This window comes from Calidris pugnax, unplaced genomic scaffold (assembly GCF_001431845.1).
Source record: "Calidris pugnax isolate Ruff unplaced genomic scaffold, ASM143184v1 scaffold82, whole genome shotgun sequence".
Lineage (NCBI taxonomy): Eukaryota > Metazoa > Chordata > Aves > Charadriiformes > Scolopacidae > Calidris > Calidris pugnax.
Genome location: NW_015090833.1, coordinates 121461 through 148067, shown reverse-complemented (window position 1 = coordinate 148067; position 26607 = coordinate 121461). Strand labels below are relative to the sequence as shown.

The window sequence follows — 26607 nt, the reverse complement described above, 5'->3', positions numbered from 1 at the left end:
GTGCCAAATCTCCACCAAGGGAGTTTCTCTGCTCTGTCTCAAAGCAGTGGCTGCATCAGAAACAGCCATGTGGTGCTGTTGTACCACAGGATTTATCACTGTAAGTTAAAATGTGATTTTTGCTTGCTTTCTGAGGATTGTTTTTTTTTTTTTTTTTCCAGTCTGTGCAGTGACCAGATCCTGGGGGATAGCTCTATTCTCCCTTTGTTGTGCTTGGTATAGGGTGGGAAAGACACACACAGAGGATGGAAAATCTTGGAGAAGGCATCAGCAGGCTGTTCTGGATCCACGGGGCTAATAAAGTAGTCTTCCTTCAATTAGTTCCTTTAATTAAGAGCCAACTTAGAGTCAGGAGCACATGATCATCTCATGTTGTGCTTCAGCCCATGAGAAGTGAAACATCCATTAAAAAAAAGAATAAATTGCTGTTGATTGCACTGCTGGCTGTGTTCACTGCCAGTCTTCCCTCTTGGTGTGGCCTTCTCCGTCCTCTGCTGTCAGTCTCTGTCTCGTCTTGAAGAGTTAAAAGGGGAGAAATAGTTGTAAGTTTCTGACAGGACTGAGGTAAAACAGGAAAGTTCCATTTCATGACAAGGAGATGCTGTGCTACAGGATAATAAGGTTTTGCCTGGAGGCAGTGTTTGCTGCCTGTGTAGAGATCTGAGCTGAGCTCTGGTTCCTTTTGCTCACCTGTCATTTACTCCAGCTGAGGTTCCTTTTGCTCACCTGTCATTAAAAAAAAGAATAAATTGCTGTTGATTGCACTGCTGGCTGTGTTCACTGCCAGTCTTCCCTCTTGGTGTGGCCTTCTCCGTCCTCTGCTGTCAGTCTCTGTCTCGTCTTGAAGAGTTAAAAGGGGAGAAATAGTTGTAAGTTTCTGACAGGACTGAGGTAAAACAGGAAAGTTCCATTTCATGACAAGGAGATGCTGTGCTACAGGATAATAAGGTTTTGCCTGGAGGCAGTGTTTGCTGCCTGTGTAGAGATCTGAGCTGAGCTCTGGTTCCTTTTGCTCACCTGTCACTTAATCCAGCTGCTTTTACAAGGAAAATTCTTCAGCCTGGCTGTGGGGTGAGTACCGTGCTGAACTATTCCCATTTCTGCAGGAGAAATTAAGAGTTAATGGCAACAGCCTTCCTAATACAGCAAAAATTAATTTAATTTGGTATTTTACTTTACAGAGAGTTTTAATAACAAAGGGGAAATGAATCTACCTGGAGAACACCCTTCCTCCCTGCAGCAGAGCAGAGTTCATGTCAGATAGCTCAGGCTGTCCCTCGGGGGTGTCCTGGCACGGGCAGGGACACAGCGATGCCCTGCGAGCGCTGCCGTGGCTCTGAGGGGGATCTGCTTTGATCCTAAATTTCCTGCAGAGAGCACAGAGGCATCCCGAATATCCTCATCTTTGGGTGAAATCCTGAGGGCAGCTGTGCCAGGCAGGGGCTGTCCCCGCAGATGCTGGGGGAGAGGGTGCTGCCAAGTGATGCCTGTCTCTTTGGAGCTCTCAGAGGGGGCTTTGTTCCCTGACTCCCAGCCCAGTGCTGGGTTTGAGCACAGCTCTGCTTGGACACCTGCAGGAGGGGGACAGAAAGAAATGTGCTTTAACCATTTTTTCTTTTTTTTAAAGCCCAACTATGTATGGATTTAAATTCCCTACAACATCCTCTCCATAATTCAAAGCCATGGCACTAACCTGGTACTGAGCTACCTCAGGAGATGCTCAAATGTATTTCCACCCCATAAGGCTCTGGTCGGGTACAGTGTGTGTTTGTGCTTCCCTGCTCCTCTGTCATCACTGGGTGGTCCAGATCCACAGCTGATGAAATCACTGCCTGGATGCCACATCCCAGTGGGTGTTAATTTATGACTTAGTCCTTCACACCAGGGCTGGAAGAGGCTGTTCTGGCAAAGGGGAAAATAAAAGAGACATGGTTGGCATGTACTTTGGAGTTGCACAGCCACTCCTATGTGGTGCCTGAGAATGTGCAGTAGAGAGATGGGCTCCTAAATCCACACACAGAGGATGAAATCCCCTACAAGGCATCAGCCTGAGAGTTCTTCTCCATCACCCGTGAGTACGACCCAGCCGGCCTGGTAAGACACAAAAAGTTCTCCAAGGCTGTGAAAAAATACCCAGGAGGGTTGTGCTGAAAACCTTGCTCTGTGCTTTGCAAAATCAACCGACGTTCTGCAGGAGCGTTTAATTTCTGCAGTGTGAATTCCCAGGATAGAAAATCACCCAGAAAGAACCCAAAGTGCTGACAGCCGGTGCCAAGCAGGCGATTTGCCTTGAGCTATAGCAGGGTGTATTCTGGGTGTGAATAGAGGAGACAAGCTTCTTCGAGGCAGGTTGATGGGAGGTAAAAGAGGAGTGTGATGCAGCTGCAAGGGAGGGAATGAGTCCGAATGTGTAAAAGTTTCCTCCTCGCAAGGAAGGGCTGTTAGAGCCTGTCCAACTCCACGACACGGAGCTCATTACCTCACCCCTCCACTTCCATGGGCAGACTTGGTCATAGGCCTCAGCATCACTGTTGATGGAAGCTTTATATAGAGATTATATATGGATTTAATATGTCAGAAGTGAACTAACAGGATTCCATGAGCGGCAGGAGGAAGAGCTTCTCCCAACATACAGCCCTGTGAAGGAATTTCTCTGATTCGTACCGTGCGTAGGAGCTAGTGAGGAATAAGCCCAGGTGCTCCTGAGATAAAGAACAAATTCTGCTCTCACACAAGCACAGATCTGGCAAAGCATTATGGAAATCAGCAGAGACACTCTAGATTTGCAGAAGGGTAAATGAGAGGATGCTTCAGGCCAAGGGAATGCAGAACCTGTACAAAACACAAGGAAATTGTAGGCCAGTGGGAACCAGGCACTAAATAACCAGGTCCCTGCCTCCCCATGTTTGCTGGTTGAAGCCTCCGAGTCCAGGAAAAATTCTGGCTGAAATGTTTGAGCCATTTCCCAGCACTTTCAACTGGGTATTGGTCCTCTGATGCCTTCGGTTATTGGAGCCCTCAGCCGGGGACACTGCAAATAAGAACCATCTGTCAAGCTGAACTGAAATCAGGACGATCTTCTTTCGGAGCCAAGGACAACACAGCATTTATTGGAAGGATGCAAAATTCCTCCTTTGAGGGAGGCTGGAGGAAAGGGAGCTGGAACCTGCGGCACGTACCATGAGAAGCTGAATTTGACCATTTGATCGAGCCAGGCTGAAGGCTGAGCTATTTTCTGAGCCAGGCTGAAGGCTGAGCATCCCACCTGCTCCCGAGGGTGCTCTGGGAGCCTGGTGGAGGGAATGATCCCAGCTAGAGCCCTGCAGCGTGTAGCAAAAAGAAAGGATAGGGGCTCTGGGTTTTGTTTTTGAGATATTTCCCCCACCCAGGATCCAGCAAGGTGCATTAAAGGGAACCAAATTCAATGTGAATTGTGAGCACTCACACCCGGAGGGCTTCTGCTGCTTCTGGAGAGTCAGCGTTACCCATCTCTTGCAAAAAAGATTGGTTATTGCTCTCAATATCATCCCGGGCAGTTTAATAACCCATGTGCTTAGTTTTCTGGGCATAACTCTCTAGGCTAATCTGGCTGGGATCTGCATGGTAATATCATTCCAATGACATCTGTGCTGGACAATTCCTTTTGCTCTCTATATTTGTGTCGCTAACTGCTTAATTATAACTTGAATGTCTTTGGGGAAGTTTCCATTGTCTTCCTTCACCTCCCTTCTCTTTCACTAAGCTAATTACTCACTGATGATTGGTTCCAGCTCTGCTGGAAAATTTGGTGAGAATGAATGGAAGCGATTAAACAAAGAATAATCAGGGAGTGCCTGCCAAGGGCTTCTTCACTCAGTTGTTGATCTTCCCAGTACATCAGTGCCTGCAGAATGGGTGACAGAGCCAGACCCTGTCCTGGGAATAATCCGCCTGGGACCTGCCTGGGTGCTGCTGGTGAGTACCATGCAAACGAAAGGGATGAAGGTGAGAATGAAAGCGGCAATTTAACCTGGGTTTCTGGTACAGCAACGCCTCCGCCTACATCAAACTAGTCCCTCACAGCAAAAATGCCCTGAACTTTCTCCCAACCCCAGCTTCAGATTAGCTGCTCCATTCTGGGCCACAAAACCACCCCCTGAATCTGTGCGGAGATGCTCTAGAGGAGCCTGAGCTGTGGGTTTGTGAGCTGCGACACCAGATGCGGGGCCAGGAGACAGGACTGGGCTGATCAGGACCATGGTGTGAATCTGTGCGGAGATGCTCTAGAGGAGCCTGAGCTGTGGGTTTGTGAGCCACAACACCAGATGTGGGGCCATCAGGACCATGGTGCTTCTTGGGTTTGCGTCTGGAAGTGCATAGTTGGATTGGCATCTGGCTTTTTGGTCCCCATTTAGCTGTCTGTCATCTTCAAGAGTAGATTTAGATTAGATAGGTGTTTCTTGGGTTTGCGTCTGGAAGTGCATAGTTGGATTGGCATCTGGCTTTTTGGTCCCCATTTAGCTGTTCAACATCTTCAAGGGTAGACTTAGATTAGATATTAGGAAGAAATTCTTTGCTGTGAGGGTGGTGAGAGCCTGGCCCAGGTTGCCCAGAGAAGCTGTGGCTGCCCCATCCCTGGAGGGGTTCAAGGCCAGGTTGGAGGGGGCTTGGAGCAACCTGGTCTGGTGGGAGGTGTCCCTGCCCAGGGCAGGGGTGGGACTGGATGGGCTTTTAAGGTCCCTTTCAATCCAAACCATTCTATGAGTCTATGATTCTATGAATTACCTGTCATCTCATATATCCTTCGCAAAGGCGTGATGCAGCGTGTTCTTTGCTGGAGGAGCAACCCTTCCCTTGTGTGCCCAGGCCTCGAGATGGTGCTGTGGGGCTGAGCCTGGAGGACACGGTTGTGCTCTGGTGCGTCCAAACTCCAGCCAGACCTTTTGAACTGGGACACCAGGTCCTGGATGCTGTGCTCTTTGCTGCCTGTGACTGCAGCCAGCACCACGGATGCCGGGAAGGCAATCCACAACTGGATCCATAGCTGTTTATGTCCAGACCAAGAACCCTTAGAGCCATGGGACGGGGTGGAAGTGGCATTGACCATGCTGGAGGACACGGTTGTGCTCTGGTGCGTCCAGACTCCAGCCAGACCTTTTGATCTGGGACACCAGGTCCTGAATACTGTGCTCTTTGCTGCCCGTGACTGCAGCCAGTGCCACAGATGCTGGGAAGGCAATCCATAACTGGCTCTGTAGCTGTTTATGTCCAGACCAAGAACCCTTAGAGCCATGGGACGGGGTGGAAGTGGCATTGACCATGCGGGTGGGATCAGTGTGTCAGTTTGAGCCTGGGCTCAGTACCACCATCATGCAGGTTCTCCTTCCAACCGTGCGCCTGGGCGTTGATTCTGGGCTGAATCCCTTCTGACTAGGCAAGGCCACCGAAGTTTTGGCCAAATCTGGTCCTAGTTAGAGCCATGGGATGGGGTGGAAGTGGCATTGAGCACGTGGGTGGGATCAGTGTGTCAGTTTGAGCCTGGGCTCAGTACCACCATCATGCAGGTTCTCCTTCCAACCATGCTCCTGGGTGTTGATTCTGGGCTGAATCCCTTCTGACTAGGCAAGGCCACTCCTGGCTAACGGCATCGGCCACCGAAGTTTTGGCCAAATCTGGTCCTATTTTTGATGGTTGGACTAGATGACCTTTAAGGTCCCTTCCAACCTAGATGATTCTATCATTCTATGATTCTATTTAGCTGGTGAGAGCTGCAAAATGCAAAGGGGGGGAGGGACTATGGTATGACCCTGTGATTTATTGCTGGAAACTTTCATCAAAGGAAACTCAAAGGGATCAGTGTGTCCTGGCACAATGCATACGTTTTCTGTAACCACCAGCAGTCACCTCCCCAGCAGTCCTCACTGCTTTCCCTTTGACCTCAGCCCAACCACCTCCCGTAGTTGAATATGATGAACTTCCCCAGAGCTGAGCTGCCGAGGGGAATAATCCCTCTGCCCATCTGTGGCAGCGAGGTTTTTGGGGGCTGCCATCACTCCCATGTGAAAGAGCAATGCAGGGGCAGGCTGGGCAGAGCTCCCAGGTCCTGCGGTGGCAACCAAAGCAAAGGATGGACAGCCCACACTCCCTGGGAAAAATAGGGACATTGATCAGACCAACAAAAGAGCCGCTTTTCAGGAGAAGAGCCATGAATTGCCCACATTGGACGCTCAGGGTTGTTGCCACTGACGTGGTTTTGCTTTGCATTGATCCTCTCTGCCAGCACATGAGTTCATGGAAACGCTGGCCGGGGATGTGGGCAAGGAGGAGAGCCTGCCGTGCGTCAGGACCAGAGCGTGCTGGGGATGGGTGCACCTGGATGCCAGAAGCAGCTCAATCCCAGCCAGCTTTTTCCTCAGCTCCTCCCGCGGCACACAGCAAAGAGACCAGAGTGACCATCCCACCAGGGTGGTGGAGGGAAGGACGAGGGGACACTCAGCATCCTCACTCACAGAATCACAGAATCACGTGGGGTTGGAAGGGACCTCTGGAGATCATCTAGTCCAACCCCCTGCCAGAGCAGGTCCACCCAGAGCAGGTTGCACAGGAACATGTCCAGGTGGGGTTTGAATGTCTCCAGAGAAGGAGACTCCACCACCTCCCTGGGCAACCTCTTCCAGGGCTCTGCCACCCTCAAAGTAAAGAAGTTCCTCCTCATGTTTAGGTGGAACTTATATTCAAGTTTGTGCCCATTTCCTCTTGTCCTGTCCTTGGGCACCACTGAAAAAAGCCTGGCCCCATCCTCCTGACACCCACCCTTTAAGTATTTATAGGTGTTGATCAAATCCCCCCTCAGCTTTCTCGTCTCCAGACTAAAAAGCCCCAAGTCCCTCAGCCTCTCCTCGTAAGGGAGATGCTCCACTCGTCACGCTGAATGAAGTGCAGCCCTAAGCTGTTCTCTGGGATCGCTGGTGTCCTGGCAGCACCACCCGGGGAACCTGTCCTTGGATTCCCTCCCAGCCCTAACGGCTCCTCTTTCCCGAGCCAACGGGGAAGGGTGTTTACTCAGGACATTCCCTGCACTCAGCAGTGACTGAGAGCTACTGAAAGGGGCACTGGCCCTTAAAGAGCATCCCCACTTGGGGTTGTGTGTCGAGCCATGCCAGCTGCTGAGCATTTAAGGAGTTGTATGCAGCTCCCCAGCCAGCCGGCGTCTGACGACGGTGCTGGCCGTGTCTGCGGCTCCGTGGCAGCAGGGACGTGGCGCTGGAGGGGAAGGTTAATTCCTCCTGCTGGCCCCAAAAGCACTGTTCTGCTCCTGCTCGTCAGCAGCAGCGTTAATAAGCCATTGTGCTAAAATTACTCTTTTGTCAACACGTTTTTTTATCGGCGTGGCAGCGAGCAGGAGGCTGCTGAAGTATGTTAAAGCCTTTGTGGAAGTGTTGCAATCCCAACAATATTGTGTTTGTTCTGCCCATCAGACCCTGCACCTCTCTTGTCTCTCTCCAGTGAGTGTGGAGGAGTGAAAACCTGCTGGAGGAAGATGGTTTTAGATAACAGAGGGGTATCTGCAGAGAGAGAGAGCCTGGTCCAGCCTGGGGACAGGAAGGGCAGGGGGCCAGGAGTGCGAAGGGAGCTGCTGGCTCCCAGTCCCCTGTCTGCAGAGGAGAACATGGGAATGCAGTTGGCTCTCGTGGAAGTTGCTGTGAACACAATCTGCACTTGGGATCTGATGTTCCTAAAAGCCTGGCTGCTAATGAGCCGCCCAGCAAATCCTCCAGGGAGTGAGACTGAGCAGAATACAATTAAAGGTGTTGAGGGTTTCCCACAGGCACAGATCAGCTGTGCCCCCCTTCCCCACCAGCTTTAATGCCACTGGAGGTAACTTCTTGTGACAGGCGAGAGATCTGGGGAGGAAGAAGAGAAAACATAGCTGTTCCTTTTTATTTTCCCATGGTGTTTCAGCATATACATGCCAGGCTCTGGAAACCTGGGGCTTTGAGCAGATCTGCTGGCACAAGTTCTCTTACTGGTGTTTAGTGGGGGGAGATGAAAAGTCATTCCCAGCCCTTTTAGGTGCTGGAGATTGTTTTGACATCCTGTCTCTGGGGCTACTTTGTAAGACAGGACATCTCTGCGTGAAGCAATTTGTTCCACTGTCGACACAACTGGGGGGCTCAGCATCATAAAGGTCAAGCCGACCACGCTGGGAAGGACCAGCCAGAAGATGCTGACGTGCTTTTGCCCCCTGAGACTCGGTGGGCAGCCCTCCAGCAGGTATAAAGTAGACAGGATGTACGGGGCTGGAACTGGTTTTCAATGGTTTGTGTGAACCTCAGGGAGAGATAAGAAGTGAGGTCAAAAAAAAAAGAAAACCACAACAAAATCCCAAACAAACCAGTCAGGAAAACAAGTGATGCTGTCTGGTTCGCTTCTCTGCTTTCAGATGCCGCCGGCTTCACCGTGCCTGCTCTCATTGTTCCCTAAGTACAGAGCATGGAGCTAAGGAAACCAAGCCCTGGACCCTAAACAGATGAGCAGAAGCAAAAATAGAAACCAGGAGAGCAGACTTCCTCCCAGACATAAACCTCTTGTTGCTGAAAGCCAAGAATATTTGCTTTGTTTCTGAAAAGTCCTCCTGACTCCTTCACCAGCTTCCGCTGGCCGACACGGGCGGTGGCAGCACCGGTTGTGATGCTGAGACTGGGGGGTCTTCTTGGTGCATCTTGGAAAGCCCTGCTGGGCCAGTCTCCCAGAGCAGACTGCTCACAGCCCATTCCCATGGACACTTGTTATGGTTTGAGAAAACTCATAACAATCTATTGTCGTTTAGACAATTATTCTATCACCCGATGACCCCTCCCCACCCGGAAAGGGGAATTGGGGAACACAAGGAAACACAAGGGTTGAAATATAAATAGATTTAATAGACTAAAACTAAATAGTTAACAATAATACGGAAGAACCAGGATTACGCCCGATACTGATATGAGATACAGTAAATGTACTCAGCCAGTTATATCAGTAGGAAGCCGTGCACTCCCAGCAGTGGACAACAAACGTAGGGCACTGTGAGTGCAACGGCTTTGGGAGGAAGGGAAGGACTCAGGGGTCTGGAATCGGGGTAAGGAGTTCTCTGGACCACTGCCATCAAGGGAGAGAGAACTACAGTTCATGGTATGAAATAATCCTGTTGGCCAGCCTGGGTCAAATGCCCAGGCCTTGCTCCTCCTTGTCCCTGCACCTGGCAAGGCTCAAAAACACTAAGACCTTGAATCCCACAGAGCCTGGCTGGCTATAAAGTCAATATTTTCACAAATTCAGACACTAGAGTCTTCTAGAAGTGCAATTTTCCCCAGCATTAGCCTGTGTCTTTCAACCCAGGACAACACTAGAGTTACACAAGTGTTTATTGTCCAGTTTGACAGATGCTGTCCCTACCTAGAAATGGGGTGCCACACGCACGAGCGTTATCACTTTGCCACAACACCACGTGGGAAGGAGCCAGAGACCCAACCAGCTTCCAGCGAACTGCTTTTGGATTGCTCTCATCCCTCCTTGGAGATGGCTTTCCATTCCCACACTTGCCTTTCCCCTCGTGAGGTCTTGACCCCCGGGAAGGGAGCGTGGAATTGTGTCAGCTTTTGGGGACAGATGTTTTTACAAAGGCCACTTTTCTTGCAGGCACCAGCTGCGCCTCACGCTGCTGCCGGACACCCAGTTGCCGTTTAATTTGCTATTGCTTAGTCAGGAAGGCTCCATCAGAGCCAAACGCACCAGGCACACACTCCATTTGTGATATTCTGGCATTTGCTTTCTAGTCACAACTGGACTCCAGATACTTAGAAATCCAGAGGAAAAAAAAAAAAAGCAGCAGAGAGAGGAAATCAATCTGTCAGGCTTCTGTGGATGATGAGAGGGTTTTAGTTCTGCTTGCGGGCAAGGAGTTCATTTAGCCTCCTGATTCACAACTTAGTAATAGTGCACTACTCCACCTCCGAAATAAATAGTGGGAGCAGGGGTAAGAGGGAGAAAACCCTTTTGCCTTCTTGCAGTTAAGGTGTGGACGGGCAGCCAAAGGGTGTGATGCCCCTTTGGGGTGGTCTCATCAAGAGAGCGGAAAAAAAAAAAAAGCAGCAGAGAGAGGAAATCAATCTGTCAGGCTTCTGTGGATGATGAGAGGGTTTTAGTTCTGCTTGCGGGCAAGGAGTTCATTCAGCCTCCTGATTTACCGCTTATTAATAGTGCAATACTCCATCTCCTACATAAATAGAGGGAGCAGGGGTAAAAGAGAGAAAACCCTTTTGCCTTCTTGCAGTTAAGGTGTGGACGGGCAGCCAAAGGGTGTGATGCACCTTTGGGGTTGTCTCATCAAGACAGCGATGATTGAGGACAGAGCTGTGAGCTGGAAAAACACGGTTTGGAATTTCCTGGAGTACAAAAGTTGTAGTAGCAGAATTCCCACATTTCCACCAGAAAGGGTACTTTGAGTCACGCTTGTCAATGATGGAAAGTTAACCCTCACCCCAGCATAGCCACCAGCTTTTCAATATAGGGGTTTGGGGAAAAAAAAGATGATTGAGGACAGAGCTGTGAGCTGGAAAAACACGGTTTGGAATTTCCTGGAGTACAAAAGTTGTAGTAGCAGAATTCCCACATTTCCACCAGAAAGGGTACTTTGAGTCACGCTTGTCAATGATGGAAAGTTAACCCTCACCCCAGCATAGCCACCAGCTTTTCAATATAGGGGTTTGGGGAAAAAAAAGGATTATTTGCATTGAATTTTAGGGGCTTAAAGGTGAAATCCCAAGGCAACAGTACTGGTGCCCCCAACTGCCTGTCTTTACAGGCTGTTGGTGTTGTTAGCAGGATACGGTACACTGCAATCTTGTCTGGAATCATTATTTTTCAGCTTGCTGAGTGCTTTGCAATCAGTAAAAAATGCCAAATGCTGCAGCAGTGGGTTGTCGTGCCTCTGTGTGAATCGGGAAGGATGCTGGGGGGGATGCTGGCACTTCAGTGGCTGTGATTATGCACTGAAGAACACCATCTCCAGAAGAAGGAAACTGCTTCTCCTTTGTGTTGTAGAGCAATAAAGACATATTCTGAAGCATTTCACTCAAAGACTCTACTAACAATGGGTAGAAGGAAGACCTAGAGACCAGCACGTCCCCTTTCTTGTCCCAAGAGTGACTAGAAGGATATGGGAAAGCGATCCTTCCCAAGGCTTGCACAGACCAGAGAGGTTGTTCTCACCTGTAACTGCCTGTACCCCCAGGCAGCAGCTGTTCAGAACAGATGCACCATCTCCTTGTCAATCCTCCTGGATATGGCTGTTCAAAAAAAGCCCGTGAACATTCTAGAGACAAAAAAAAACCCCAAAAAACCTCTCTCCAAAGCCTGGCCAGCTCTTTCTCTGGCATCAGACACTCATGAGGTCACTGTTGGAGTTCCTCCCGCTGTCTAGATCATTCACAACCAGCAACAAAAACATTTCTCTTTGGGCTCGAGACCCCTCGTGTGCAGGTGCCTGTCCATGGATAGGGGACATACCTGTCTTTGAATTCCTGCTGGCGTCCTCTTTAACACGTTATGTCTGCTATTGAGGATTTTGGGTATTTACTGCATCATACACAACACAGGCTCAGTCTCCAGCTTTCATGCTCCTTCCAAAACTGCAACACAGGAAAGTATTGTCATCACTGATTAATGAACAAAAAAACATTCCAGGAATCACTGCACTAGAACTGAGTGTCAGGTTTTTGATTTTAAATCCTGGAAAATGTTTGATTCCGGTTAGGGTCAGAGGCCTAACACAGAGAGGTGCAAAAACCTGCATTTTTGCTGGGTTCCCAGCTAGCAAAGGCTGGTGAAAACTGGGGCAAAAGGTCTCTCCTCACATCTAGCCACAGACCACTCTGAAGGCCCAGGGGAGAAGAGAGATGAACTCCCAGAACTGCACTGCTTTGGAGATGTGCAGCGAATTCTGTGCAAGGAGAGGTCTCGGTGGCCTGGGTGTATAATGCTACAAGCATGAGCACAAACAGCCTCGGGAGAAGGCTGCAAACAAAAAACAGGGCCCTTTTTTCTTTTTTTTAAATTTTTTTTTCCAGTTCCACAGTTCCATTCGGCATCTGTTTTTCTTCTTTACCCCTCTGTGACACCTCTCCATCATGTTTCACGCACCCTCTTCGTTCCTGACAAACTTGGAACGGCCTCTCAAGAGCCAGAGGGATGAGGAAAGGGGCAGAGGATGGGAAAAGAGAAGCTCAAGCTCATTCCTGAGCGCCTTTCACGGGGAAAAGACCAGAACAGCAACATCCTTGACAGGTGCCAGGAAGCTGCAGGGGCCGAAAAAGCCCCGTGGGTGGGAGAACTCTGCCGAACAGGATCTGCCAGACTTCCCCTGCACGACAGACACACGAGCAGGGCCAAACATTAGGGCAGCCCCATTTGAGCAAAGCTCTCCCCCACCCAACCACCAGTCCCACCACCTGGGATTGCCAGCTGAGCGTGCCTAGGGGTGATTACCTCCTCCCTTTTCTCTGCCCCACAGTCCACCTCTACAAATGCAGCTTGGGTTATCCTCATCTCCCAAGAACTAGGAGTGGAAATGGCTGTGGAAGGGGTATGTATGATTTCACTGCTTGCTTGGGTTTAGTTCTGCAGCTGGGAAGAGGAGGAATAGCTGGAATTGCAACTTTTCCTGGTTTTAGTAGAGACCAGGATTTGAGTATAAATGTATATAGAGGTGCAGGTCTGTTTTAGTGTGTGTTTTGCTGCTTCTTTGTTGCTCACATACTGTTTATAAAATCATAGAATTGTCTAGGTTGGAAGGGACCTTTAAGACCATCTAGTCCAGCCATTGAACAACATTATCTGAATGTTTAGCAGCATTCCCAGTGACCCATTGCCTTTCTAGGACCATTCACTAGGAATCCACTGCAGTGGAGCTTTCCACAAGGTTAACCTGTTTAGAAGCCCCACAATGGACTGAAATTCCTTTCCAACTTGAGCAAAGCTTCTTATTTGATTGTTTTCCCTTTCCTCTCTAGCAGGGAGGTGAGGAATGTAGTCGCAGACCCAGATGGCAGCATAAATCTGTTGCTTAGTGCTACTTGATGCTTCTTCACGCATCTGTTGAAACAGAAGTGGGTAAGGACTCCCCTGTAAAGGAGGCTGATAGTGTCGGTCCTCAGGTAAATTGAGCAGATGATGGGGTAGAAAACAAGGTGTGTTTATTTGAAAAGGCTAAAGGAGTGAGTCAGTGCTCACCCAGGGAGATTGCAAAGACAAGTACACTTATTTCAGGGTAATTTAGAGTGGCTCTGATAATATACTTACTGACTAATCCACTGAGAAATTTCTGCAGCATTTTTCTAGTTCTCCACCTCCCGATTTCAGAGCATGGGAGAGAGTGTTATCTAGTGCCAGAGCTTTGGATCATTTGCTGTTGAAGTTGACTATGTAAGATCTAATTATAGATGTAAGAGGTGTGACTAGGGCTGGATAACCCTGCTGATATGAAAAACTAAACTAGAAAGCCATAGAAACGTAAATAAATCGCTGGCATTGTGAACTGAGAGCAGCCAGTTTGGAGAGGTGTTTCTCTGCTGTGGATTGCAATCCCAGTTCTATTTCTCCCAACACACTTAACGTCCAAGTGTTTACATATTGTGTGCACAAGTGTTTACGAGCTTCCCAGAGTCACCTGTTTTCTCATGAACAATGACAATTATCCCTTCTTGCCCTTAAATTAAGCACACGTAGACCTATGCACAGGACCGGTGGCCTATGGAGAATATTCTGAAAAGCCCACGGTGCATCCCTCTGTGCTGGCCATGGATGGGACCCTGCATTCACATCATCCATCTCTTCTTTTTTGCCTGGAGAAGCAATTTCAGTTCTGCAGAGGGAGCCTGTGCCCTCATGGGAGGGTGGAAATCAGAGAGGATGTTTCTGACTAATAGTATGACTTATTTGTGGGGGAATATTTTTTTTCTCTCATTGTTCTTTCATCCTTGGGTCAGGCATTGCAGCACCCAGCTCTAGGACAAAAGTCTCTTGTCCCCAAAATAGATGGGAATTGTTTTGATTTCTTCGCATGCATCAAGTCACCTCTTTCTTTATGGACTACTGGAATTACAACTATTTCCCCAGTCTGACGTGGGAGGAGTATAAGGCTGGCAGGACATACCATAAGGGAAGGAGAGCTGTCAGCCATAGCACTTCCCAGCACAACCCTCTGTTTCCTTCAAGCTTGTTTATGCGACAGGATTTCTAATCTAGGAATCCATGTCCCACCTGCCTTCTTTCCACTGAGAACAGCAGCTTGCTGATGGCAGGAAGTCCTTTTTCCCCTCCTTTCCCTCTCATGGCTTTTAGATTCCAGCAAGTTTGCCCCCTTCTGTCAGATTTTAGCGTGGCTCTTTCCCTTAATGAGTTCAAGTTGAATAATATGGTCCTCTGTAGGCCCCCCAGATGCCACATGGCATCAGACATAGTGAGGTTTCTGCCTACATCAGGTGGCCCATGGTGGACCTGGTCCCTGGCTCCCAGCAGCAAGGTTACCTTCAGCCTGCAGTCCTTGGAAAGCCCAGCAGCCCTCCTCCACCCTTGGGATTATAAAATAACTGGGCTCAAACTGACTGTGTAATTGAGGGAGGGAGGGGAAGGACATGTGAGACTCTTTCCAGCTCCTGAGTGTTGGTTTGTGGGGGGGTGGCAGCCTTCTCTGGGGACGGAACGTGTGTTTCTCAATGCTTCCCCTCCTGAGCTGGCGAGTGTCCTCCTCCACTCCAGAAACCAGGCTGGTTCTGCTCTTTTGTGCCAGAAAAGTCAGGTTCCCACACAGAAAGGCTGTGGGAGATGGTGACGGGGTAGGGGAAGGTGGCACCCTATTGTGAGATGCCACCTCTGGTGTTGGCTTTAATGCCATGGAAGACAGTGCTTTTCTCCAGCACTTGCTGTCTGGGGCAGCACGTGGATTATCTCATCCTGTCTCCTGTAGGCAACAAAGCCTGCATCCACGAGACCTACATCTCTAGAACTTGCTGAATGTGTGGAAAATAGAGAATCAGTGCCTTGAAGGAGAGACTCAGATGTGACTCAGAGCTGTGCCCTGTGAAGAGGAAAGTCAGGGCATGTGTGAGACCAGTCATAAACCAAGACCTTCTCAAGCTGGTGTGGAGGCTGGAGAGAAAACCCCCAGGCTGACACTAACCAGAATGGGGGGGACACAAGTTTCCCCAGTGTTAGAGAAGCAGAGAGTGAGCTGGCCAAGGTCAGCTGGGCTGGAGGAGCCCTGCCGACGGCGCAGGGAGTCATTCCCTTTCCTCCCACTCACTCCCCAGCTGCCTTGCTGGGTTCAGACAAAAAGGGTGATTGTTTTTCTTTTTTGTGCTTGAAGCCTCGTTGCTGCTCAGATGTTTTTTGCCTTATTACTGAGAGGGGGGTGAAAAAGCTTCGGACACAAAGCGAGCCCCCAGCAGAGCCTGCCTCAGAGGCAGGCGAGTCCTAAACCCTGAGGCTGAAGGTCAGTTCCTTTCTGGCTGCCTGGACCAGAGAAATGACCTCTAGAGCAGGGGTTTGGAAATCCCAGTCCCAGACCGGTCCTCAGCTGTCACCACACACGTGGTGAACCTGTTCCATCCCAATTTTCAGACTACACTTATTCAGAAACTAAGCTTTTCTAAGCTCAAAGGCTGCTGGTGTGGGGGTGAAAATAAGAGGACTGGTACCTCTGCTCCCCAGCCCCCAATCAGAGGAGGCGATCAAGAGGCTCTCACTGTCACCTGGGTATTGAGTTTTATGGAAAATCAGCCTCATTCTCTTCCAAATTCCGGGCTGTGAGTGCAGAGTGTAGCTTGGCCAGCACTCCTGCAGCTGTGCCTGAAGCGGGGGCCAGGAGGTCTCCCCTGATAGGAACTCACAGCCACATTCTGCTTCCCTTTCCCCTTGTGACGGGATGCAGGTCTGATGGGGGCTCAGCAATGCCTTTGCCTCCTTCCCCCCAGCCGCTGGGCAAAGAACCCAGCAGAGCCCAGCAAGATTTAGACAAGCCTCTAAAAATAGAGCACAACCTGAAATGCAGCCACTTTGCTGATAGGAAAGGGAATTATCCTGTGCTGTGGGTTTACTCTATTCCCTACCATGGATGTGTTGCAGCACCAGGGTATGAGCTTGTCTTCTTGCCGCCCTGGTTCCCTCTCCTTGTGCAACCCCTACTTGCTACTGTTTGAAAGGTTAGCCAGAGATGGATGGAACAGTGCTATAAGTCATGATAGAGTTAACTCAAACCTTCAAAAAAAACCCCCACACAGCAGTCTGTCAGAGCCTGCAGAGCTGCATGGGGCACTAGGCTGTAAAACTGTCTTAACAATTACTGCTGGGATTCAAAGAAATCGGGTCCAGGAGCCGAAACAAGCAAAATAGATGACAACCCAGGCTCCTGCAGGAGAGCTGATGTCCTTTGGCGTGGTTGTTTCATTGCTGGCTCCTCCCTTAGACACCCTGCAGACAAATAAGCCCAGGAAGACTGAACGTTGTGAATTTCCCCTGCGTGCAGAATGCTTCCTCTGCCGTGTCCTGCTCTCGTGTGTGCGTGTGAGTGTGTGTGTGTGCCCACGGGCTGCTCCAAATCCTCTTCTCTCTCTTGACATGTTGAGTGAGATGCAATTACTGAGAGAGGTTGGGCTCTCAAGGCTGAGAACTTGATGTTCAGTGGGAAATAGCAGCTTATCTCATAGCTGGAAGCTCCTCAGGAAACCTGGTTCAAAGGACGTTATCTTAAATTTGACTTTTCCCAATTGTCCGGGCTTTCCTAACAGGATAGAGACGATAAAAGCGATAAAAGTCAAGCAATAAGGAAAAGATCCATTCCAAAGAATAGCTGCTGGTTAAAAATTAACTGCTGCATCCAGACCTGGTTTGTGCTGCTTAAAGTGGGTCAGATTTTCAGAGCTGCTCTGGTTCCTGGCGAGCACGGCAGGGCTGGAAGCGCAGGGCTGAAGGAGGGGAGCAGAGAGCTCTCTCTGCCAGCTCTGCCTTGACGGGGAAGCTGATGTGTGTGGACAGCCATGGGCATCTCTGGCAGCAGGGCACAGGATGCGTTGTGACAACCCAACAGCTCTTCACTCAGCCTCCTGGATGCAAAAGCAGAGTCCCTACAGCCACTGGGAGAGACTGGGCCAGAGACATCGGCTCTTTCTGACCCACCTGGCACAAGGAGAAATCCAGAAGACCCTGAATGAGCAATGAGCCACTTCGATTGGGTTTTTTTGCTGTGTCTCTTGGTTTACCCCTTCGCTCCATACCAGCCTGGGGGAGCCTACCCTGGCTGTGAGCAGTTATTACAGGAATTAGAATCATAGAGTCGTTCAGGTTGGAAAAGACCCTTGGGATCATAGAGTCCATCTACAGCTCCCTGAAAGGAGGGTGTAGAGAGGTGGGGGTTGGCCTCTTCTCCCAAGGGAATAATGACAGAACCAGAGGGAATGGTCTGAAGCTGCGGCAGGGGAGGTTTAGATTAGATATTAGGGAGAATTACTTTGCTGAGAGAGTGGTCAGGCACTGGAACAGCCTGCCCAGGGAGGTGGTGGAGTCGCCATCCCTGGAGGTATTTAAGATCCAGGCACTTCAGGGCATGCTCTAGTGCCTGAGATTGTTAATTTGTGTCTGTTTCTGGGTTTTTGGTTTGGACTCGGTGATCTCAAGGGTCCCTTCCAACTGTGAAGATTCTGTGACCATTCTGTGCCCAACCATCGACCCTACCCTACAAAGTTCTCCCCTACACCATATTCCCCAACACCACATCTAAACGACTCAAACATATTCAGGGATGGTGACTCAACCACCTCCCTGGGCAGCCTATTCCAGTGTCTGACGACTCTTCCAGGCAGGATTGAGGAGAAAACGAACTCTCTGGGCCATCAGATGGATAAGTGAGCCTGGACTGTGGCAGACCAGCCAGGCTTGAGTGTTTCAGCTCCACTTTGTGCTGCTGGCATCCAGCCCTCCTGCTGATTTTATTACAGACCAGCCAGGCTTGAGTGTTTCAGCTCCTCTTCGTGCTGCTGACATCCAGCCCTCCTGCTGATTTTATTTTTTTTTTTTTTTCCCCTCTCCCCCTCTGTATCAGGTTGCTCTTTGACCTGCTCCTGCAACTCTGCAAATGATCTCATTTGTTCCGACAAATTTAAAACACTTCAGAACCTAGAGGCAAGGTAAAAAAAAAAAAAAAAAGGCAAGGCGAGAAGCTGGTTGGACACTGGGCAGCTTTGTGAGCTTGTAAACAAAACTGGGCTGGCTGCAGCTCAGAAAGTCTAGGCTGCAGAGCCCTGCCATAAACGCGGCTGACTCAAAGTGCTGCTATGCACAGAGGTCTGTCTTCCCTAATATCGTCCCTTCCAGCTCATCATGAAAATAAGTATTAGCTCTTAACGACAGTCAAGTCTCCTTTTATGGCTGGCTGGAAAACAACAGTGCGAAGCCCCACAGCAGCCCATCGCTGCGATCTTCAACTTCAAGGACTGTAAATGCCTTTACAAATGCGAAAGCAGCAGCAGCAGCTGCTGTTAGCTCTGGGCCAGTTGTCCTGAGGACAATAGGAGCACTATATCATTAAAATACGGTTCCTCTGTGCCCTACAGCATAATTTTGTGACCTCTTGCCCTGACGTATGGGTTACATCGGATGTGGCTGAGTTTTTGAATGGTCTAGTCATTTAGGGTGCACTTTCTCAGACCTAGGGCAATTTTACTGACTGGTGGTGGGAGCTGGCTTGTGGAGAAGCTGCCCTGGTATCTGCAGCTTTGATCCACAAGCTGTGCTGGGATAACTTCAACTGGTGGTGGAGTTTGCATGTGTCAGCTCTGAGGCTGGTCTGCTCTAGGAGCTCCTTTGGGAAGCTGAAGTTCAAAGGTGTGGAAGGCTGTCTTCTGGCCTATCAGAAGGACCAGGTTCTCTTCCTTTCTGGGCAGATGTCCAGCTTCCGCTGCTCCTTGTCCAGTGCTGATGCTGTCTGGAACTTCTCAAGGCAGGTTTGTGTGGAAACACCAGGAGATGCTCAGGATGTGGAGCTGGAGAGGAACTGCGGCTGTTCGTCCATCCCATCCCATCTCAGAAGGACCCTGTAGGCTGTAGGTCTCTTTGGTGTCTAAGAGCTGATGCTTTGGGTCAAGTTGAGTCCTTCAGACCTCACCCAAGCACAAATAGTCCAGATTTCATAAAACCCGAGGAGCAAATTATATACTGCCTGGGAGCCAGAGGGAACCGAGCCCTTAGCATGAGCAGGCAACTCAACTTAGAGACCCTCCTCCCTCTCTGTGTGTTAAACATCTCACATGTTTCTGTCTACCTGTGTGTTATTTCCATAAATGCCTTCATTTTGAAATAGGCTGCTTCAAATATATATGAAATAGAAAACTAGGCTGCTGTGTCCTGGCGTGACCCCATGCTGGAGGGGAAATCGAGTTGCTGGATGAAACCAGGCTATTTTTAAGAGGGTCCTGATAAGTCTGCAGCCAGTTCTTCAATATTAGGATGGGAAGCAGCCTTTCCCAGTATGAAAATTCAGGTGGTTAATCTTCCAGAGAAGATCTGTCCTGCAATTTTATTTTTCATACATCCTAAACTTTAGTATAATACTGCAAGTAGTTGAAAAGCTACTGCATTTCAGCCCAGGGGTGGCTGTGTTTTTTGCGCTTGGTGCCTCTTTAAGATGACCTCTCATCCCAAAGCATCCATAAGTTAGACCTTACCTCACTGCGGAGTCATTCCCAGTCATAGGGCAACTTTTGAGAAAAATAAAGCTGGTGAACCCAGGGAGTAAACACATCTATTTCTGTAGGTCATCTTCCAAGTCAAACAAAAATAAGAGCTGACTTGAGGCTGGAGACTGCATGACACACTGTTAACTGAGAACTGACAACGCACGGCCTGATCCCCTCTGCTGTAAGACCGAGTGGCATTTCTGGAGTTCAGTGGAGTTCAAGTTCATGCCCTCCAGCCTGTAGCTGTTTACAAGTTAAGTGTGACAGGGTTGGGCAGTCAGGAGCCATGAGCGGTCAGTGTTTGGAGGAACATCTGGAGTCGCTGAGAATGGTGTTGGTGATTTGGTGTTGGTGATTTGCTCTCCACATCCTCTGTGTGGGACTCGAGCTGATGTCTCGGCAGGAGCTGGTGGAGATCTTGCCTTCCAGCCCCAAACCACCCATGCTGGGCTGCACGAGCCTTGCCTGGAGTCCATGGGGGAGCTTTTACCCCGCGTCGTCCTTCCAGTGCTGCAGAGCTGCTCTGCTTCCTTTCCAAATGGGGAATTTCCAAATTGCCATATATAGATAGCCCCTCCAAACAAAAACTTTTATGTAGAGCTGAAAAAAAATAAGGGCTGTGTTCCCGAAAAGCCTGTTTGTTCCAGCTGTGGTAATTTGTCTCGGAGAGGATATTGCATCTCTTCAGAAATCGTGCATTGTTTACATCCCCAGAATGTCAGGGCAGCTGCAGCACACCACGAAACCTTCTCCTGCAGACCTCGGAGGGGTCTGTGCTGCACAATGGCTGTGTGTACACACTGGAGTCTCAGCAATATCCCAATCAAAATACAGTAGACTGGTTGGTGGTGGTTTGTTGGATTTTTGATATTTTTTTTTACTATTATTTATTTATTTTCATTTCTACAACTGTTAATTGTTCCTGAGCTGTTCTGTAACTTGGCGTGGTAAGGAAGATGAACATCCTGAGTGAATTAGAGTCCGTGTCAGCCGGAGAACACGAGCTCAGTGGTGAGAGGGAGCTGAGCCTACGCCGAGATCCGCAGCCAGATTCTGATGGAGTTTAAACAGGAGCAGATCTGGGGTGATTCTGTTGGCTTTGGAGTGCAGGATGCAACTGGGAAAGAATGGGCATGCGCCAGTCTTCCTGGAAACAAGATCTGTCAATTACAGTAAAGTGTAAAAATAAAACAAAATTGTGTAAGATATAATTATTTTTCCAGGGTGGCTTTTTCCTGCTTTCACCTCTCCCAGCAGGAATTGCTGGGAGATAAAGGCTCAAATCTCTGTGGGGTGTGAGACTGAATGGCACTTGCATCGATAAACTGACAAAAAAGGGAATTATTCTAAGATGAGCAACCCTTCCGTGGAAAGGCTTCCTTAGGAAGTGAGTAATGGAGGGGAATAATCTCTGTATACCCACCAGCCCTAGCCAAGGGGCTCTTAACACGTATCTGTGAACCCTGGGATCTAGACACATAGGGTTTCTAGCCCACTGTCTTTGCAGGTCATTGGGCAATGGGGCAGAAGAACAGGCCAGGAGTAGATGGAAGTCTATGCTAGTTGGTGAGAAGCAGATGGGGCAACTCTTGCTTCCCCCAGCCCATCCCTTCCATGTCCCAGGTCCAGGACACAACCCATGTGAGAGCAGCAAGAAGGACACATTCACCAGCAGAGAACAGGGATGTGGCTGAAGGAGTGCTCTGCTCAAGGGTGGTTTGGAGAGCCTTTTGCCTTCTTGGCTGCCACCATGGCCAATGCATCAGCAGCTGGACTGAAGGTGAACCTGTGTGATACGAATGGATGAAGTTACTCAGGCTGGTGGATCAGACCATGCTGTGATTTGCTTTGCTGTGTCATTTTTTTCCCTGGGAGCTTGCTTGCCAAATGAGCCTGCAGAACTGACAGCTTCACTGCTAAAGTACCTGCACTTCATCTTGAGTGCTGTTCAAGGAGCACAACTCTGATAAGGGCAAGGCCAAACCACAGCAATTTCAGAGGAAATAGCCTGTTCTTGATTTCAAGAGGCAACGATGGAGCCCACTGTGCCTATGGTCAGGTGTAACTCAGCAGCTAACATCCAGCCTTCCTTCAGTGGGCTGTAACACTAAGAAACCATGATCCATGCATCAGGGAAAGCAGGTAGCAACAGTATTTGGTCACCATAGCTACTGCAGCAGGATCCAGATGCCATCTTTGAGGGGATCTCCCAATGATGTGCTCTCTGTATGAGAGCAGGGGTATCTAATTCACCTGAGTACCTGGGATAATGCTTATTCCAGCCTCTGTGAATCTCTGGGTGAGGCTGTCACTCCCATGGGGTGATGTCACATGGGACTGAGGTATCGTGCTACCTAATAGTGCAAAGCTCCTTCGTGGTGCAGCTGGTACCAAACTGGGAAGAGAAACATCAGCCAGTGCCCTGGAAGTTTTACTGGCTGACTGAATCCATGGCTTCTCAAACACATCTGATTTCTCGGGTCTGTTCTGACTTTCCGTTTTGTTGATGAGTTTGGATACAACTTCTTTTCCACCCTGCGCAGCTCCTTGGCTCCTAATTTCTGGTCCCCTTTTTTACAGTTCCCAGGAGGGAGAAAATCAAGTTGGGGGAAGTATTGCTCACCAGAAATCCCACAGGATTCTCAGCATTCCCCCTCTGCTACTTTTTAGCCTGTCTTGTTGGGCACTCCCCATGTTAAGGGAGGTGATGATGGATTGGTCTCTTCATAATTGGGTGTAACTTTCCAGCTTTTCTCTACCAGTAACAGCTTGGATCTGTCCAGAAGGAGCACATGGTAAAACCTGAAGTGAAAAAAGGGAAAGGGACTGTTGTCACCTCCCCGTGATGAGGAGAAGCCAAAAAGCAGGTACCATGAGGAGGGAAACTCAGTTTGGTCCAATTTTTGTTCTGGCAAAAGTCTCTTGCACGGAGGGGAAGCAGAGAGGCTGTGTGCCAGTGGGGTCTTTGGTTTGTCCTCTCTGCCCACTCTTCTGCCCCACCATCCAGTCAGAGATGTGTCACAGATTTATCTTCAGGCGTGTGAGTCCCCTTTGACTCAGAAGTCACAGGCTTGAGAACGTATTTAACACCACACTGCAAGGAGATAACCTTGCAGTGGGCATGTAACAGGGTACTTGCACCCAAGGATATTGCCCTTTTCCCTTTTCCCTTGTCCTTTCCCACCTCGGCAGTGGCTGCTTCCAGCTGGCTCTGCCTTTCTCAGTGACTTCTGCACCAGCTCTTCTCCCGGGTACGGAGCGAGGGGTGGCCTTGGTTGGTCCCCCCGGGTTTGGCCCCGGGGCAGGGACACACTGGGTAGCGCTAGGACCTGGAGGAATGCTCAGCCTGCCTCCTCCCAGAAGATTAGCCAATATTCCCAGGGCAGGGCAAGCTCCCCAGCCTTTCTACTTTTTCTTTCCTCTACATACGTGTTTTTCCTTCTTCTAGTTCATTCCAGAGCAGAGCCGCTTTGGATTTCTCCGAGCTTTTATTTTTATTTTTTTTTCCCCTTTTCTTCTCCTGGTAGCTGGACTGTTGCCAGTGTCTTGCAGGGCCAAAGTTTTATCTATAGGGATATATTTTTTTTTTTTCAAACCAGCCCAGCTGCACGCAGACTGCAATTGAATCCACGCTCCCGGGGCAAGCTTAACTCGGGAGAGGAGCAGCGGCAGGGGTGCTGTTTGTGCCTCTCCTCCAGCTATTCCTGTCAAGATGGATTTATGACTTTAAAAGGAGTAAAAAAAAAAAGGGGGGGGGCGGTGTGGAAGGAAAATTGCCTACAGGAGCCAGAGCTTACACCACAGCCCAGCAAAACACATAAAGAAGCGGTTGGATCTCAAGGCATGAGCAGCGTTAGAAGTGACACCCTGGGATCTGGTGGATCCTTGCACGTAATATGACTGATCTTAAGCCTCTCCTCTGCCTTCACAGAGACCAGCTTTTGGATTTAAGGTAGTTTGCCCGGGACCAGACTTTGCTATGTTGGCCAAGACAGTGCTTTCTCTTGGTCTGTGGCTGCAGTTCGCTGTGGGACAGGACACACCTGAGAGAGGTGAGTGCCTGGAAAGGCAAGGTGTTCCCTTTCTGCTTTTCCCCTATTTAATATCTCCTGGTCCTTAAAGCTTCTCTTAAAACCTTTTCAGAATAAAAGCTGAAGTTACATTGCTGCTTGACGTGTCTATACACACCTATAGATATATATATAAAACATAACTATGTGGTACTTGTATGTTTCTTTGCTGGCACAAGGACAAAACAAACAAAAAACCTTTGTAAAATTGCCATAATAGAAAGAAATTTTATCTTGCTTGTTTCCAGTAGCGGAAAGGAATTTGTTTCAGAAACTTGCAGTTTAGTGCAATCGTATGGAGAAAGTCCTTAAAACCTTTTCAGAATAAAAGCTGAAGTTACATTGCTGCTTGACGTGTCTATACACACCTATAGATATATATATAAAACATAACTATGTGGTACTTGTATGTTTCTTTGCTGGCACAAGGACAAAACAAACAAAAAACCTTTGTAAAATTGCCATAATAGAAAGAAATTTTATCTTGCTTGTTTCCAGTAGCGGAAAGGAATTTGTTTCAGAAACTTGCAGTTTAGTGCAGTCGTACAGAGAAAGTCCTGACTCCTCACTGTTACCTACGTACTGAGGGACACCAATTAAGAGAAGTAACAACAGTGATTGATGCTGTACCTGCTGCCTTGGTCTCTTGCTAATCTCTGTAACTCAACTGCTGTATTTCCTCTGTAAAATGCTTTCTCTTGGATACTATTCCAGGAAAATGATTTGGGGTCAGTCTCACAGAACTGACAGTGGGGAAAGGGACGGGGAGGAGGGGAATGTCTCATTTCTGGTTCCTGTGCTGCTGTGCTGGGCAGAAGTAGCCCACGACGTGATGGAGAAGCTGATGCAATTATTTTTGTCCTGCCTTGTGTTCGCAAGTAGAAAAAGGTTCTGTTCTTTGGCTGCAGGGACACTGCTGGCTGCATCTGGTTTTCACTCCACCTGGGAAATGTTATCCAGGGTGAAAGGAGAAGTGAACCTCTTGTCTCTCTGGACAGGAGGTCCTCAGAGAGCAGCCCAGGCTGCTGGGGTCTGATTCTGGTATGGAGCAGAGTGTGTTTATTGCTCAGATCCCCTTACAGGGTACAGGATTCTGTCCCTCGGTGAGACTGGCTGGTTCAGGAATGGTCCTGCTGCCTCTGGTGTATTTGTGGTGCTCGATGCCCACACAGGCAGCAGTTATTCCTATTGTCCTGCATTTCTGCTGCCGTGGGAGTGCGTGTGGCAGCTCCCCAGCCCAGGCTGAAAACAATGCTGAGATCTTCAGGGTATGTGAAAAATCAAGCCGTGACTTTCCAGGAGGGTTGTGCCTTGCTCCGGAGGCAAAGCTGTGCGTGTTGTGTTATTGATGTGCTGGCTGTGGCTTGCTCGGCGCCGAGCACCCGTAGAGGAAAGGAGCCTCCTGGTCGGCAAGGTGCCCATTGCCCAGCAGCTTTGATGTGGGACCTTCTCAGCTCCTCCCCGGTGCTCCCTAAAGCGACCTTAAGCAAACAGCCGGTCTGGCAGCACTCCTGGGCATGGGCTGGCTCTCCTCTGGAGGTGCTACGGTGGTGTGTCATGACCACACATGAGAGGAGGCACGTCCATAACTCTGTTTCTGAGGGATGTGACTGAATGTGGATGATTGTGGCTTTATTCTCAGCTGCAGTGGACAAAATGAGGAAGCTACTGAATGGTCAGTGGTTCTTCGACATGCGTTCTCTTCTCTGTTGAGAAGAGAAGGCTGAGGGGGGATCTGATCAATGATTATAAATACTTAAAGGGGGGTGTCAGGAGGATGGGGCTGGTCTTTTTTCAGTGGAGCCCAGGGACAGGACAAGGGGAAATGGGCACAAACTTGAATATAAGAACTTCCACCTAAACACAAGGAGGAACTTCTTTCCTGTGAGGGTGGCAAAGCCCTGGAGGAGGCTGCCCAGGGAGGTAGTGGAGTCTCTTTCCCTGGAGACATTCAAATCCCGCCTGGACAAGTTCCTGTGGGACCTGCTCTGGGTGGACCTGCTTTGGCAGGGGGTTGGACTAGATGATCTCCAGAGGTCCCTTCCAACCCCATGGGATTCTGTGCTCAGGAGGTCCCTTCCAAACCCATGTGATTCTGTGCTCCAGAAAGATGAGGTTTTTCAGGGCAATGGCTATTGACTTAGCGCACAAAGGCACGACGTCAAGGCAGGGCATGGCATGACCAGTTCCACCACTTTCCTCTTTGGGTCCAGATTCAGATCTGCTGCATCGGTGTAAAGTACAACCTTGCGATAGTTTGGGCTTGGATAAATGAAACTCAGGTTGTCATTACCTGGTTACCCTGGAGCAGCATCAGCAGAAAATGATGGGGATGCTGCCGTCCCTGTGAGTGCAGCAAGTGACAGATAAAGACACATCCCATCCATACACACTTTGTAGAGGGCCCTGCACTTACTGATCTCTGAAGCACAGCTCAGTACCTGGCATAATTCCACCATTCCGGGACCCTTGAGGCTCTAAATAAAAGAGCAGAGATAGTGAAACTCCTGAAAAGATCATAAGAGATGGCAACCCAGCTTCCTTCCTGCCAGAGGAATTTGTCTGAAGGGCCATTTCTCAACCTCCAGCCTATAATCTGTGGCACGGACGAGCTGGAACCTGCAAAAGCAGTTTGGGCTTTTAGTCACACAAGTATATTTTGCTTGGTGGGGCTCAGCTCCTAATATAGACGGGTGATGTAGCTGTCTCCCATGGCAAGGGCCTCTCTCTGACGTGGTTTTAAGTGTCAGACACCTCCTGGCTGGCTTGGTGGGACACCTCTCTCTCTG

The 26607-nt window shown here is 49.3% G+C and overlaps 1 protein-coding gene across 4 annotated transcripts in view; it reads left to right on the top strand.

The window, feature by feature from the left end:
* Positions 1–12486: 12486 nt before the first annotated feature.
* VWA1 (von Willebrand factor A domain containing 1) overlaps positions 12487–26607 on the top strand; it is a 30749-nt gene continuing 16628 nt past the window's right edge. The window contains exons 1-2 of one of the 4 annotated variants that reach the window (XM_014941518.1): positions 12487–12604; positions 23680–23800. In XM_014941518.1, the coding sequence (XP_014797004.1) occupies positions 12590–12604; positions 23680–23800 (136 nt within the window). In that variant the 5' untranslated portion in view covers positions 12487–12589. Of the gene's footprint in view, positions 12605–22980; positions 23000–23679; positions 23801–26607 lie in introns of those variants that run through there. The other 3 variants (XM_014941516.1, XM_014941515.1, XM_014941519.1) reach the window with 3 other exon arrangements.